Source organism: Phalacrocorax carbo, chromosome 1 (genome assembly GCF_963921805.1).
Source record: "Phalacrocorax carbo chromosome 1, bPhaCar2.1, whole genome shotgun sequence".
Taxonomy (NCBI): Eukaryota; Metazoa; Chordata; class Aves; order Suliformes; family Phalacrocoracidae; genus Phalacrocorax; species Phalacrocorax carbo.
The window spans coordinates 37432424-37448990 of record NC_087513.1 but is presented as its reverse complement, the minus strand read 5'-3'; the positions used below and the strand labels follow the sequence as shown (position 1 = coordinate 37448990).

The 16567-nt window shown below is 39.7% G+C and overlaps 1 protein-coding gene across 2 annotated transcripts; it reads right to left on the bottom strand.

Moving 5' to 3' along the window:
- Window positions 1-1472: 1472 nt before the first annotated feature.
- On the bottom strand, window positions 1473-14045 carry RXYLT1 (ribitol xylosyltransferase 1). Of its 2 annotated transcripts, none has more exons than XM_064448597.1 (6): window positions 13966-14045; window positions 12945-13115; window positions 11857-11959; window positions 5844-6158; window positions 3531-3701; window positions 1473-2455 (listed from the first exon to the last, which is right to left on the bottom strand). In XM_064448597.1, the coding sequence occupies exons 1-6, from the start codon at window positions 13976-13978 to the stop codon at window positions 2038-2040; spliced, it is 1191 nt and encodes a 396-aa protein (XP_064304667.1). In that variant the 5' UTR covers window positions 13979-14045; the 3' UTR covers window positions 1473-2037. The 2 variants fall into 2 exon arrangements, with proteins under 2 accessions (XP_064304667.1, XP_064304663.1); XM_064448593.1 differs by lacking the exon at window positions 13966-14045 and adding an exon at window positions 13627-13887.
- Between the last annotated feature and the right edge of the window lie 2522 nt (window positions 14046-16567).

Sequence of the window (16567 nt, the reverse complement as noted above, 5' to 3'; positions counted from 1 at the left end):
CCACGAGTTTGGAAAGAAACTCACACGTTTACAGCACGTTTCTTCTACTTGATGACCAAGTAACACGCTGAACTGTTTCTCAGGCTTCAACTTGCACACCATTACATTTTTTTAGGAGCTGCAGTCTCTTTTATAAGAATCTAGGCTGACTGGTAAAGACTTCTCTCTCTGAACTGTTTTTTGCAGTTCCTTGAAATTCTGCAGGAGTGCTGATGGATCTGGTGACTGACTACCAGTTGAAAAATGCTGCTTTAGACCATTGCTTCACAGTTTTGTAGCTTGTGTAGAAAGGATTCTACTAGATGGAAACTACAGCAATGCCACTACACCACTGCAGATACTCAAGCTTCCTCTAACCCTCTAAGTTCCATGTACTACTGGGCAGATGCCTACCTCAGATCCTCAGTATGGAAGTTTATGGTAAATTTGGTCTAACAAGGTCTACCTCTAAGCAGGGCTCATCAGCTCCGTGCTGAATTGTGATAGTTGCACCTCCAGACTCAGCTGAATGGGGTAGCTCGCATTGTATTGCGACAGCACGATGCTTCAGATAAAATGGGTGGATGGTCACAGGAAATTCATGTTAGACATACAATTAATATGATTTGGATTTAGATTATTTCTCTTCTAAGAGCACCTGCTAAGCATATGAAATGCAAGCTCCTAAAAATCCAGGTGTTTTGAAACACACCTTATTCCAGATCTAGAGCAGCTACTATGGACATCATCTACCATCAGCAAACTAAAACCCAGTGTTTTGGGTTTGTTTGGTTTTTTGGGGGTGATGTTTGGGTGGGGTTTGGTTTTTGGTTTTTTTTTGTTGTTGTTGTTGGGTTTTTTTTACATAGCAGGGATGCAAGAAAACTGAAAAAAAACCACCCAAACCACAGAAGTGCTCTTGTATGATGCATATTCCAGAACTAAATAGTATCATTACACAAATGAGTATGACTGAGCAGTACAGTTGCACTGGCTTTTGAATTCCTGCATGAAAGTGAACCCATATGGCACACTGATATTTAAAGACGGAATGCTGCTATTACACCACCTTCAGCATGCCAGTGTTGTGCATGCAGTAACACTGCTCAGCCAACACACTGAAGATAAGAGTGCACACTCACTTCTGACGTACAAGAATGGTAACAGATTGCTTTGGCTACGTTTAACAAAATCCCTTGAAACTGTTTGTTGTACACGTAGTACCATAAACACGCAATATTATACTTCTGCCATGTTTTGGAGTTGACAAGTTTCAGCAGATTTTGAAAAATCAGATAAGCTACAAGCAAATTCATGTTTAAGGCCTGGTGTTCAGAATGTGCAGCTGTAACTGCAGGTAAGGAATGCTCCCACAGGAGACCTTCAGAAAGATATGTCCCAACACTAAATGGAAATGACAGAAAGCAATTTTGATATCTGAAATTAAAGGAGAAATATATGGCTATGAAATACTTCTAAGAAAGAGTTCTCTATTTTTACCTTGAAAAATACATTTTTATTCCACAGTGCTTTATAGCCACTTTCTTTGAAGTGAAATGTCAATCAAGTAAACAGTTCACATTTTCAAAACAAGCATTTACCAGGGTATATCTTAATGATTGTGCTAAACCTGGCAATTTTGCTATTATCATATTTTCTTCTTTAGTCTACATAATAAATTACTCTGTACCATATGGTTTTCATTCTTCTCTTTTCTTCAAACACAACTGTGTACTCATGTTGGATTTTAACAAGTCCACATGCTCAAAGATATCATCCTAAGAAAAAATTTAACAGGTCACACACCAACTGGAAATTGTAAAAATAGTAATAAAATTGTTGTCATCCTTACAGACTACCGTCCTGCTAAGTCAACAACCTCTCTGAAAATTGTTAAGGATGGAAGGCCAAATTGTAGCTCTTGGCCAAGCTAGTGCAATTCTACTGACTTCAAAAGGAATGCATCTGCCCTGTGAGACTTCTTTTGTATAAAAGCTTCCTCGGAAGGTTAACGGAAATTAAGCTTTCAATCTAGTCTAGATTTTCCAAAGGGACAATTCATCCTTTATCACTGGGCAAAAATGAATGTTCCAAAGTATTAATGAATTTCTGTCTCATCCATGCTTTGAAGTTTCGATACCATTCTAAAAGCTTTTTTCTCCTTTGAATCTTTTCTTGTAAGCTCATTTTTTTTTCTTTGTCTAGAACAGCAGGAAGCTCTTTCCAGTTTTTAATAAAGATAAATGGAGCCCCCATGGTTTTTAATAATTGTAATGGAGCACTGTGGTACATTGATGAATTTCCGCAATCACCTGGTGTCATCACATCTTCTATAACAGGCAGAGATCCATATGAACAAGCTTCATAAATTCTGTAGCATTCTGTATTTATTCCCACTGGGCACAATGTCAAATCACTCTGCAGCAAGGCATCTTGATAGTTTTTGAAACTTTCATTTGTCTCTTGAGGCTGCCACCTAGAAAAGTAAAGGGGTTGAAAATTAACATCTTTCCCACAGGCACTGCAACGAAAATATAGATATGCTTTAATTTCAATTATTTATAAAACTGAAAATACTATCAATGTAAAAATTTTATATTACACACACAATCAATAGGCTTTTGCTTTTAGCCTTAACTATTCCTTAGAGTCTTCCAAAATTCATTGAAAATATCACTGTTAAAAATAGATTGTAACACTTTTTACATATGGTCCTTTTAGGAAATTATTAATGCTTTGGAGTCTAAGAGGCAAATTGATACGCTATTTTAAATCTTCTGCATGACTTGTATGACGCATATGTCAATTTACTTCACAGCAGAGTTCAGAAATAGACATACACAGAGACACTCAGTGGACTTTTTAATGATTTTTTTGGGGTCTCAAATACTTTAAATCAGTAGAGGTTTGCTCTTCTGAAGTTAGGATGTAAAGCAATCCATTAACCTGAATCCATCTGCCTGAAGTGCCTCAGAACATCTGTGAGATAAGAGTTTATGACTCAGATACCTCATGAGATTCTTCATCAGGGTAGCTGAGGTCCTCCTAACCACTACTGTGCCTGCTATCAAACATTTTACAAGTGTTGCTTGACAAAGTTAAGAAATACAATCAGAATCCTATTCCCGTTAGTCAAAAGATCTGTTCTACCTACCTGAAATAGAAAAGAGGCATGTTATACAGATTAAAGCCACTCTCTTATATGGAACACAACAAAATACAGCTGTCTTTTTCTCCTAGTAAGACATTAATACATACAAGGTGCAAGACAAACACTTCTTCTCCCATCATAATCAAATGTATACAAGAAAAAAAAAGATGGTCTTTATATGTAGTATACATAGGAGATTTTTCTATGTATTTAAAAACATGCTTTGTGTAAAATATAGCAAGGCCATTACATTATGAAGACCTATGTAACGAGTCTCAGCAATGTCCTCTCTTTTAATGATGATTGGTTACTTTTATTTGTACTATTTTTTAACAGGATTGGTAATAACGAACTAGGCAAAAAAGTCTGAACATTTTCACAAAGTAAATCAAAGTCTTACTGGTCTCTGGCTGCAATCCAGCAAAGTTTATCTAGCCCATCCTGCTTCAGAATCTCCATTAGTGTTTCCCTAGAAGAGTTCTTATAAACTGTTCCTAAGAAATTACATAGATAAGATCTTGGATCATGTAGCATTGACCAGCTGGGTTCTACAACCGGAAAATTTCTGTAGCTGTAAAAACAATATATACATTAGATAACAATATGTTCTATGTTAAAGAAAAAACATTTTGCACCATTTAATCTTTACTGCAGCAGATTCTAAGACTAAAACCACCTATTTGTTGCCAATCCACATCTACAACCACAGACAGACCCACAAGCAAACCAGTGCGAGTCCTGTCCTAAATGTTGGTCTTCATTCCCTTTGTCCCCACCACACTCTTCAGAGACATTCCAGAATACTCATGTTTTCTTTTGACATCAAAGATATTATGTGTGCATGCTACAAAATGTCCTTGAGAAACATGCTTTTTCAAAAGCAGTTGTTCTTGATGCAACCACTAGTTTTGACTGAAATGGACACGTTAATGATAACTACGGAGTTTAAGTCTCAGCTAATCTCTGGGCATGCTTATCAACTGAAAATACCACTGGTAACCTCTCAAAGGAAAATGTCACTTTGGTCTGGGTGGACTTCATTAATCTAACCTTTTGGCTACGAAATAGCTTGTTGTCAAGCTATTTAACTTGTCTTTTTGGACTTAACAAAACCAATGCAAAGTCCTGGGATCCAATGTAAACTGAATGCCATCCTTTTAGACATGTTTTCACCACATCAGGCATTTTCTTTTTTTTGACTGATGCCTCAAATCTTACATCACTTATTTTTGTCAGCATGACAGCTAGTGAAACACTGCTTCAGCTGAAGGGCTGGCACTAACTTTTCTCATTGTATAAAGTTAATATTTTTTCTGGAACAGATGAATGTTAAAAAAGTTTCTGCTCCTTTGCATTCTCAAATTAAGACAGATATTCCTTCTAATGTTATTATTTTTGATGGATCACTGTTCTACTTCCCTGTTTCTTTTTTTTTGTAAGAAAAACTATACCCAATTCTTTACTGGTTCCAAAGGTAGCCTCTACTTTATTTCACGATTTCTTCATTGCTACTAATAGTCCTCTGAAGACATATTCACTTTCTTCACCTTCCCAAATTTTGATGGAACAGTCCTTTCCTAGTTCTACGTAATTAATATTAATTTACTTTCAGAAAACCATTTTTTCTTCATGACAAATATCTTTGCAGGATTCTATGTCTTTACTTTCCCTCTTCACTGGGGAAATGTGGCACACTTGCATACCTTTAACCACAATTTTTACAGATGTTGGTGTGCAAGGGCTGCAAAACACTACTCTGGTACCTGACTTATCTTTTTCCACCCAGTTTTGCACCCTGGTTTACTGTTGTAACTGTTGTTGCTTTCTGTTATCTGTCACCTTAACCTTGGCATCTCAAAACTCAACTTCTTTTTGATTAGGAAGTTCTAATGCCATCAATTCTCTGACACCATCAAGAATCCAAACGTAGTGTATTTCAATGATACTGTGAGCAAGTTCAAGCTATGGATAAAAACTCCATACAGTTTGCCAACTGGCTCAATACAGGATATTGAATTCAAATTCAACACAAGATATGAAAATAGTTCTGTATTCTTTTCATTTTATACTACCATGATAAGTAGTTAAAAGACTATTAACTCTGTTAATAAGGGGTAAGCTGGCAAAAATTACATCTAACAACCAAACCTTTATCTACCCCACATAAAAAGTTGGAGCAGTAAGTACAACAAAAATGTTTTTGTGAGCAAGGAGTTAAGCCAGACTACATTACTGTGTTACTATAGTATACTAATTCCAAACGTGAAGCATACAATTTCCTTTTGAAAACCACAACAGGGGTTAAAAAAGTACCACCAGTACCATCCCCCTTTCCTTTCCTAAACAAGCAGTAGTTGGAACCTAATTACATAAATGTTTGAAAATCCTGTGTCACTGTGTACATGAGCAGTTATGCTAAATCTCAAGAGCAAATCTACTGAAGAAAAAATAAACAAACAGAAAACCCCACCAGACACAGGTTTATTTTTTTGTAAAGCTCCCTAAACACTAGCATTCTTTTCCTCTGTTATAATTTTTATTCCTAAATGCAATTTCCAAAGATTCCAATGCTTGATTTAGAAAATCATTAATAGGATCATGTTCTACAGTTTACTTACTCTAATTGTTTTGGGTATCAGCAGTAACATTCAGACATCCATACCTCATGCGTAACAATTAAGTTTCAATTGTAATTTGTGTCTATAGCACTTACGTAGCGACTCCTAAAGGCCACTGGAAAACGTCTTCTTCATTTACCAACGCATAGTCATATGTAACAAAGAGTAGATTTACAAATCCTCCATGTCTTTTCAGGTATGGTTGAATCCATTCGTTGTTGCACTGCTCACTTCCAAGCAGCACAACCGCTACACGCTGTATTTTGTGAGTCTGAACTAACGTTTGTGCGTAATGCAGCCACTGAGTGGCGTAAGTGATCTTTGCCTTTTCTCTTCCATTCAGAACTAGCACGACGTTTTCAGCTTCGACTGAGAAGTAGCCAGGTACTACAGATGGACCAGTGATGAAGCTGTGAAAACCAAAATACAAACAGTAAACACCCTTAAAACAAATTATTGACCTTCATCTTCTAAACATCCTTACAACAGAGACTGTACTCCAGAGATATTTTTTTTCTGCAATAAAGCAAATGCAATATACTGCAAAGTAACCGTGCAACTGTAACCATTTGTGTTGTTAGTATCTACAGTGACACAGGAATAAAGCTGCCTTCATCTTCATTCAGGAAAAAGGAGGCAATTTAGACTTAAATTAAAATAAGGTATTTTGTCAATAAATCAGAACTACTACCATATTAAAACATCAAAACGTGGGTAAATCAATCAACTTTAAAAGAAGAATGAGCTTTGATGTTCACTGAAGGTGAAACTTTTTATTAATTCCAGTAATAACCAATGAATACAGTATTAGAACAAGAGAGAAGCCCTCCCAAAAATCTGTAAGAGTATATACCAAACCAGGTATCATTACAAGGGACAATTGGTTGCTCTGGCTTACTACTATTCTCTGTAATTTAAAGTTAAGGTTAGATGAAAAAAACACTGCATCATCTGAAACTGAGTAGAATCCATAACACAAGAGGTATATATCTAAACGTAAGCTTAAATTGCTTGTGTGACCCAGGTCAAACTTGAGGCTTTGATATGAGTGGGTTAGCAGAAACGTTTTAGGTAGAAAATTGCATTTCTAGATCTTGCAGAATGTATTTATGTAACAGGAATTTCAATCACGTACCAAAATCATTACATCACTGATCATTTACAAGTATCTGACAACAGCCATCTATGAACTGCAGTGAAGCAAACCAGTGTTTGCCAGCTCTTGCTCTTCAGTTAACTGCTGTGTTAACTGTGTTCAGACTATTGACTGAACTCAAAGGATTAGTGATTACAGAGCTTGGGAAAGCACTGAGGGCAAAAAACCTAGCAATTCTTTTTTTCAGAAGTCAGTGAAACGCTAGTTTTCTAGGTCTTCTGCATTACTGCAATTTTTCAGCTACCAGCTAAATTTCATTTAGAATGAGCATGAGTTTTAACTCATGAAGTGCTGAGATTGACAGCTAGTTTCAGTTCAAGCATGCCTCATAAGGAAAAGAAAATTCACAGCAAAAGCTGTAAAAGCTACTGAAGATATCTGAAGCAGACTGACCTTAGGCAAGCAAGTTCTGAGTTAAGCTGACATGCTGCTAGCTCAGTGGGAGTGGCATATTTTGGAGCCAAGATTCATGAGACTTGGAATCAAGACATTTACTAGATTGAAAGTAAGTCAGGTCAAGACTTAAATCCAAAGTTTAAGAGAAAATGAGAAAAGACCACCGCCGTTCAAAAGAGAGAACACCCTGAGCATCAGAATGCCTAAAATAGTGAACGGGATATGTAGCTGATCCAATCATCACCTTGTAAAAGAGACCTGGGGAAAAGGGTTGTCTCTATGGACACAGTGCTTTGAGGTTATCAACCATAAAGGAATAACAGGATGTACAGGTGGGAAAGCAGTGACCTGTGTCTAGGAAAATATGAAGTTTAACAGCATGAAATTACAGTGGGGAAAAAAAGAAACACAATGGAAATCCCACACTTGAATAACAGAAACACAGTGTTAAGGTTGTACTATTAACTCCCAGTCCAAATACAACAGGGATTGGGAAATATAAGGGAGATCTCATAAGCTGCAAAATTAAGACATCAGTACTAAGAGATTTTCACTGCTTACATGTAGGCTAGATCAATGCCTCATCAGGATGGTATGTGGAGATTACATTTGTGGACTCAAGAAATGACTTGGTTTTTTCCTTACTAGTCTTAGAACCCATTCAAAAGGATACTATTCCAGACTGGGTCTTGCAGACCGAATTCCAAGGTGTTAGTCAGACAGCTACTACTCTGTAATAGCAATACAATTAAGTTTAATACTGCAGCAGGAGAGAACATACCAAATATATCCAGCATAAAGATACTCGATATGCTATAAAGGAATTACTTAAAAATGAGACAATAAAGAAAAGAACTTGTTATTTGGGCTACTCCTTTCAGAGAATCTTGCAAGCAGCTTCTAGGCTGTTCAAAAACACTGTATAAGAAGCCCAGGCATGCTGTGTACCTCAATCCAAAAAGGAAACAACAATACATGCCCCCCACACTGACAAAATGCAAACAGAGTATTAAGGCTAAAAAGTAATTTGAAAAGCACCTTGTAAAAGGATGTTCTGGCTGATAGGTAAAGGTTCTTTAAATATATGAAAACCAAAACAAAACCAGTATAATGCCAATATAAAAAGTATACCAAAAAGACAAGTACAGAACTGGAGAGACTACAGATGACAACAGCTTAAAAAGGGTTGTAAAAGGGGTGGAAAAGCCATAGCAAAGAAGATTCCTACACCTAACTCTCTCTTCAGCGAGAAATACAAGGTAAAACACCACAAGTGTTATATCAAATGGAGAATTTGGGCCTGGATGGCGTTCACTTGAGAGTTCTCAAGGAATGCAAATATGAAAACCGCAGAACTGCTGGCAAAGGTATGGAGCTGTCATTTGTGAAGTGACACTGTGCCTGATGAGAAGGGGTCTGCCAGCGTCTCTCCCATCCTCAAGAACACCTTGAGAGGACTCTGGAGCAGAGAAGCAGGACTTCCCTCTCTGCAAGAGTCTGTAATAAATACTAGCACTGGATCTTATCAAAAGATATGATCACTGATTACATATGTGGCTAGACACTTCTGGGAATGAGTAATCCTGTCTCACTAATCCGATGGAGATCTATGAGTGTGTCAGTAAGCACACAGATAAAGGGGATCCAGTAGACAGTGTGTTTGGATTTTCAGAAAGCACTTCACCAAAGGCCTATTAAGACATAAATTGCCACATGGTACCCTTGGCGGAATCCTTTGGCAGGTAAAGGAATCTTTGCTTGTTAACTTTGTTGACCAATATGCTTTCATTCTGCCATGAATCAAGATGGTTGCAATTTGCATAAGGAGGATGGGAGAATGGGACTGAAGAACTTCTGAACTGGAGGAAGGCAGGGGGAATGTTAAAACAGAGACTCCAGTGGAACAGAAATTTAGGAATACTCCTACTTAATGGTGAGAGGTAAGAAGTTTGGTACTCCCCTGCTCTACAACATCCTCCTAGATGATAGGAGAGAAGGACGTGAATTGCTTCAGGCCAAGGAAAGTCCCTGTTCTCCTGCTTCTTGTGTGAATGCAACCGGCGTATCACTAAAATCCACAGCTGTGGAGTTCCTTCTTCACCCATATCTTTAAATAAATGTCTCTACATTTCATGCAGAAGTTGATGCTTTCAGTATTCTTTAGGCAACTTCTTTAGTAAAAACCTGAAGCCACCAAACCTATATCAAATATGTGTATTCTCCATCATAAATATACAAAATGGGCTTATTCGTGCAACTGTGTTCAAGTGATATTTTGGCATTTTTGTATCTTTAGATTTTATATTCTTTAAAAACATTAACGAGAGCTCTATGTTTTAACAATCATTAGACTTACCACAAAAAACTGCACAGCAGCACGTATTCTCCAAATATGTCACCTCAGCTAGTTCCCTCTAGCCTCATCTAGTAATCAAATGGAGATAATTTACCTCAGCCAGGCAAAAAAGGCAACAATTCTAGAAAATCTTATAACCAGTGAACAGCCAAAATGATGGACTAATTATTCCTCACAAAAAACCCCCAAATAACATTTGTACTACCAAAAAGAACTTCAGCTATTTCATTTCAGAATCCTAATCATTAAAATAACAGTTATATTTCCATATTTTCTATACTTTGCAAAATTTCCTACTAGCCTGCCAAATTTTAACCTATTATGTTGGTACCAAACGTAAACTTTATATTTTTATAGAATCTAGCATCCAAGTTGGTTAAAATAAAGACTCTAGTATCCCTGGTTCCTCTAAACATAATAAGAAGATATTTAAAGAAAGACTTCTATATTAGCATTTGAGAGATGCATACCCTAAGGAACCATGTGAGGTTATTGCTCATCCGAAAGAGGCACACCAGAGAGAAAAATAACCATAATCAGGCAAGTGACAGGCTCATTAAGTGCAGCAAATTTTCACACTATAAACATGAAAAGCAAGGGCTTGAAAAAAAATCCTCACATCCATACCAAGAAGACAATCTATCTGGTAGAGTGTCATTGATTTCTATAGCTTCTGAGATTTTAATTCCAGAAACAAAAAAGCCTCCTCCCTCTGAGGTAACACTTCAGGTACTGCTCCACATTCAAAGAAAGCATTGTATCCTTTCTCCAAATCCATGAATGGAAAAGCTCTGTTGCTCTGTCAAGGAAACTACCAAGATGCAGTAGCTGCATTCATAGTTGATTCCCTTATCTTGTAGGATCAAGTTATATTTGCAGACAAGGAATACAACTATATTTTTTTAAAGAGCATGTCATTTTTCCCATTTCCTTAGATGTCAAACAGACTCTTTAATAATTGCTATGTTTAAATCAAGCCTACGTGTCTTTCCAGAACACATTTTTTAATCACTTGTGAATGTGATGTAGGCATTACTGAAAAGATTCTATGGCCTGTACCATGTACAGTCAGGTATACTGATAAACAATTCAAAATGATAAAACTTTTGTGATCACTTAAAAAAACCCTTTCAATTCACAATCACATATTTCCTTCAAACGTTACCTGCAAATTTCAACTAGAACTCCCTGTCTTATTGTGCCAGGAGAAAACACCTTTCTAAAGCAGCAGATTTTTCAGAAGTTAAATTCACTTAATTGTGTCATTTATGCTTTTAAAGAAAATTTTTTTAACAGGTGGGTCCTGCTGCAAGTGACTAAACAATGTAGGAGAGCTACTACTGCAGACTGGCAAACTGGCTAAACATTAAAAATCCTTCAGCTTTCACTGTATCTTCACAGAAAGCCTTAAAAATGGTATTAAATAGGACCTTTGAGAAAAGTTCTGTATCATTTGCTAAATAATCTAAAACGTTTGGCAACAGTTTTAAAACATGCATCATCACAAATCAAAATCCATTTTTAAAGCAAACAATGCCTCAAGTGTCATCTTCATTTACATACAAAGTTTTGCTTTGCAAATCAAGTAGTTAACTAGATGCTAGGTCTCATGGATTGTTTTTGTCATAAATAGAAACAAATTATGATTTTGATAGAATCCTATTTATGAATGAACAAGTGAAGTCCCTTTTCCCTGAATACAACAGGAACCAAACAGCAGGGGACACCTTCCTGCCTCACAACCCCAACCTGCTTTCAGTCAACTGTCAGCCCCTAACACCAGTTCTTAAACTTTTCTCAGGGTTCTATTTCCCCCCGTCCTGAGGCCTCTTGGCTGCCTTCCCTCTCAGCATTTGTAAGTCTTTCCATATTTTTTTCATAAAACAGCAGATGAAACTGCTCCCTAGTTTCCTATTTTTTAATAGCAATGCATTTGGGCTAGAATTTGCTAGTTTTATCAAGTATGTGTTTCCATGAATAAACGTAACCGTTCCTTGGGATAATTTTGAATGAGAAGTTGTGTGCATATTCAAAACATAACAAAAAAAAAGTTATCAAAACATAACAAAATTATAGTATTTGCAACTGGTATTAAAATAACTGCAACTCTTAGATTGAAAAAATAATGCACCTGTGCATCTTATCACGTCATCATTTGTTAATGTTAACGCAACTGAAGTCAACATCATGCAGCTACTACCTGAAATATGTTTTCCCTGCTTTTTGGCTTCCTTCTCTCCACTGTGCAGTCACATCAGCTGGCTGAAGGTACGCTCCAAAAATATGTTGCCAAAGGTAAAGACCTACATAAATGAAGATATGATGGAGAATTTGAATGCATGGATCTTCCCTACTCTCTACACTCCCAGCAAATGAAGTAAAAGCATTTCTGGGAAATGAAAAAGCATAACATAACAACCTGGGGAAAAAAATGTCAGCGATTCCTATACAATATGGACAGTGTTTCCCAAATTCCATATGACTTGGAATTAGTTAAGATGAATTTTTCACATATTGGGGCATTTAAAAAGATTCTTCTTCAAAGTATCAGTAACTGAAGATATACCACACTATTATGTATGTTAAGCATCTTTTTCCAGTACACCTACCACAAAAATGAGCAAATATTAATCAGTGTTTTCACAACAGGCATTGTTCTCTTAAGCTTTTGTGAAACACATCAAATTTTTGTGATAGAATGCACCACCATGTAATATACCAATGGATTCTACAATGCTACATGAAACCTCAACTGAAGCTAGAAAGCTTACATTTGCAAAAAAGCTGAAAGAACAGTGATGTCTTCAGCAGTAGTTAAAGGGCTTGAGAGGACCTTGGTCCCCAGTTTATGTAGAGACTTGGTGTCTTCTACAACAGAAGGATTTCCAAGCTCATCAGTAGCAGTAGTACTGCAGTACAGAATATGCCTTATTTCTCACTGTGCGCTGCTTTATTTCACAAAGAGCAAATGTGACAAAAATAAATATTCTGTTATAGCCAAGTAGGAGGCCTGTCCTTGTGCTGTAATGTAAGCTAGACTGGATTCAAAAAGTAACTGTTTCTCTGCCATTTGAACTGATACAAAGAAACTGGAGTCTAACTGCTCTTACACTGGTATTAACTTAATTTTGAGTAACAACTAGCACTTCCTTAATGCTCTTCGCGTACAGATATCGGTATTATTTAAACATACACATAAATTTCAGTCATTAAAAGAAAAAAAAAGCAGAGAAAAGCACCGTATCAGAAAGATTAAGTGATTAACAGATATTGATTACATCTGCTTACCAATTGCTGCTTTACCCCAAATCTGTACTCTAAGACTGGTTTGTTCTAGGTGAGATCTTGCATTTTTTATCGCCTTAAGATTAGCTTCGTATCTCTGCTGAGAAGCAACCAGCTCATTTCTCTCGTCCCCTTCCCACGGATTCCACTCTTCATTTCCCAAGGCGACACGATCTAGGAAACACGAAAGCATAATTTACACAAAACCAACAGATTTATACGTTTAGAAAACCGAGGAATTTTCCTGAATTCAAAATCCCAAGCAGTACCCACCGCCCCGGGCCGGGCACAACGCCTGCCCCGCCGCCGGGCCCGCCGCCCGATGCCTCACAACCCACCGAGCAAATGGCCGCCGGCGGCGGGGCTGGGGGGAGCCTCGGCCCTGGCCCCGCTCCCTGAGGGGCTTCCTCCGGGTCCTGCCCGCCACGGCGGCGCTCCCGAGCAGAGGCGCTGGGAGGCGGAGCGCTGCCCGCGGCCGGGCCCGGGCCTTCCAGGCCGGGGACAACGACGCGGGGAGGCGCCGCCGCTCCCCCACGCCCGGGGCGTCGAGGCCTCTCCGGCGCAGGCAAGCGCTGACAAACGGCGCCGGTCCGCCCCGAACCCGCCGCGCCCCGTCCCCGCGGCCTGGGCCGCCGGTCGCCGCCAGGCCGGCCGGCCCGCCCTGCAGCCCCGCCGCCGCTCTCACCTCGCAGGGGGCGGCGGTCCCGGTGAGGCGGGCGGGGGGCGGCCGGGCGGCGGGGCCGCAGGAAGACGGTGTAGGCCGCGTAGAGAGAGAAGAGGCCGTAAGCGACGACCAAGGCGGAGCAGAGCCGCTTGCGAGCGGCCCGCATCCCGCCCGGCGCGGGCGGAGGCCCCGGCGGGGGGCGCCGTGAGGCGGAGGCGCCCTGAGCCGCGCCCGCTAGGGCGGGAGGGGCCCCCGCCCGCGGCCCTGGGCTCCGTCCCCCAGTGAAAGGGCCCAGAGCCTCCCGTACCATGTCTTGCCCCGACAGCCCGCCCCGAGCATGGCCGTTACAGCCTCAGGTACCCGGTGGATGCATGAAGACGCCGGTCCGGTGGCGGCTCGGCGCCTGTAGGCGGGAGCTGAGCGCTCCCGGCCTCCTCCTCCTCCTCCTCCTCCCACGGTCGCCGCGCTTGATCTGCTCATCCTCCTTCTCCACCTCCCGAGGCTTCCAAAGCCTTTCGAAAACACAGAATCAATACGCATTCAAGATTGGTTCAGCCAAAAAATTTCCATCAGTGGAACATTCATAAATACATGTCACCTTTAGCATTCGATATATGCAGTCCCAGTTTGGGCTGAAGCTCCCATCATCGGTGCCCGGGGGCTCTGTGCCTCAGGGCACGTGAGAGCAGTGGTCCAGACCAGCAGCGGCCTTCTGCGGGGAGCTGTGCGGCCATGTCGTGTGACTGGGTGGTAGGTGGGTGGGTGAACCATGCTGTCAAGTCACGGGAGTTTTATAGAACGAGGAAACCTGTGGACTGACCAAACTGAGTCATAGCAAGACAAAGTTGAAGCTCTTTTTAGGCTATCCACAGGTCCTTTTTAAGGCTAGATGTTACAAGCTCTGTAAAGCCTCTACCAGCCTGTTTTCAATCACCCTGATCCTAATGGTAGCCAAAGCACGGTGACCTTTACCTACCCAAAGCTGAGAGAGTCTAGAACAGTATCGATTATAACACAAGGCACAACACTGTAGCCTACCCTGGATCTGAGTGTTTTTTTCCTTGATCAACGAACACTGAGATTTGCTCTAACCCTAACCTAAAATTCAGCAGAACTCTGCTTGCTCCAAACCAAAAAGCCTTAGCAAGCCTTCTGAAATAGGCTTACAGTCAGCCCACTGCCAAACCCTAAAGCTAATTTAATGACGTACACGCTCACTGAACTGGAAATCTAGCCTGATGACCCACAGTGGCAGCAACAACTCCTTCATCCAGATATCCCTTTCTGATTGTCTGCATTAGCCTGACTCATCACTTTCTTCCAGCCCAGATCTTAATCCTGAATGTAACCCCGATTTCATAAAACCATAGAACTATAGAATGGTTTGGATTGGAAGAGTCGGAAGGGACCTCTAAAGATCATCTAGTCCAGCCCCCCATGCAACGAGCAGGGGCATCTTTCACTAAATCAGGTTGCTGAAAACCCCATCCAACCTGCCCCAGGGATGGGGCATCCACAGCTTCTCTGGGCAACATGGTCCACTGTCTCATCACCATCATCATAAAAGATTTCTTCTTCACATCCAATCTGTTTCAGTTTAAAACCATTGCCCCTTGTCCTGTCACTACAGGACCTGGTAAAAGTTTTTTTCTGTCTTTCTTATAAACCCCTTTTATATATTGAAATCCCACCCATTTAAAACCTGCATATAGTGCAGATGACTCTTGTCAGTACTAGCAGGAATCTGTTGCAGAATTGCAGATCTGTACACTTATTCCTGTTAGGCGTCATTGCCACCTTCCTTTGGTTATAGTGATATAATTTTATGGGAAAAGTGCACAAGATAAATGCTTTAAAAATGAAGACTGAGATTCTCTCTTGCCTTTCTAGCTTAGGGCAACTGCGTGAATGCACAGTGAAGTGGTACAGTCACCAACTTTGGGCAGATCATGATGTCTATAGTGGTGGATATTAAACTATTTCCAGCCTTAACTGCCATCTGTTTTCTAGACTGTATCAGTAGTGGATCCGTGTGCTGAGTTCCAAAAATTCATAGAAAACTTTGTACAAAGATTTTAATTTAAAATAGGATATGATGATGAAGTATGATAAACACAGAGCAAAAAGGAAAGAAGAGGGTAAGATAAATGAATTAAGGGCAAAGAAGAAAGTAAAATGTTAAATCATTTGGGAACATCGGTTTCCTGCTGCACAGCTTCACTGCTTTGAATGATGATTAGAAAGTTCTCTCTTTTCCCCACACAGATGCAGTTAATGTCTTATGGCAGAAGAGGCTTGGAAGGAAAAAGTGAAGAAGCATTAATCTAAGAAGAGTTTGGATTATAGACCATTTCATAAATAGAGGGTCTTGAAAGTCTGCATTTGAATGTGTGCATTTCCATAAAAAATGCAGAAAGCAAATGTGATTTGGAACAGTGATGATCGTTGCTCAGTGGGTCTTTCACAATAGTGATGATACAGTTATCTTATTTACAGCAGAGGAGAAAGGCATACCAATTAAAGTGAGGTAAAGAGGCAATATCAATCGAAGTCTTAGACCAACTGTAGTAGATGGCAATGTTTGATCATTTGGAAAGAAATTCAAATGCAGAAGTGAAAACATGTGAGGAGGAGGAGCATAGTCTTCCTGAGTATAACATCTTAATCGTACATTTCCTACCCATATTAATTTGTTGTGCACTTTACAAGTTGCAGTGGCTCATTACATGGACAAATCAGGATGGAAAAAGCTACACATAATGGAAGAAATGTGTTCATTTTATATAAAAAAGCTTTGACTCCTGTTCAAAATATCCAGCCAGTTCAATCACTTAGAAACTAGTGGGACTTAAGAATATATTTAATGTTAAGAATGTACTAAGCAGGGGGTGAGGGGATGGACCTAGCAGAATGTCTATATGAATTAAGATCTTGGAGTAGGAGCTTTTTCTAGGGACTATAG

Bases quoted from the DNA above. Each gene is read 5' to 3' on its own strand.
- RXYLT1 (XM_064448593.1), bottom strand. From the start codon at position 13,771: ATGCGGGCCGCTCGCAAGCGGCTCTGCTCCGCCTTGGTCGTCGCTTAC. The intron at 6,159-11,856 runs GTAGTAGCTGCA...TGGTTTTCACAG, and splicing joins GCAGGGAAAACATATTTCAG to CTTCATCACTGGTCCATCTG. The intron at 3,702-5,843 runs GTAAGTGCTATA...TTGTTTTTACAG, and splicing joins TGGCCTTTAGGAGTCGCTAC to CTACAGAAATTTTCCGGTTG.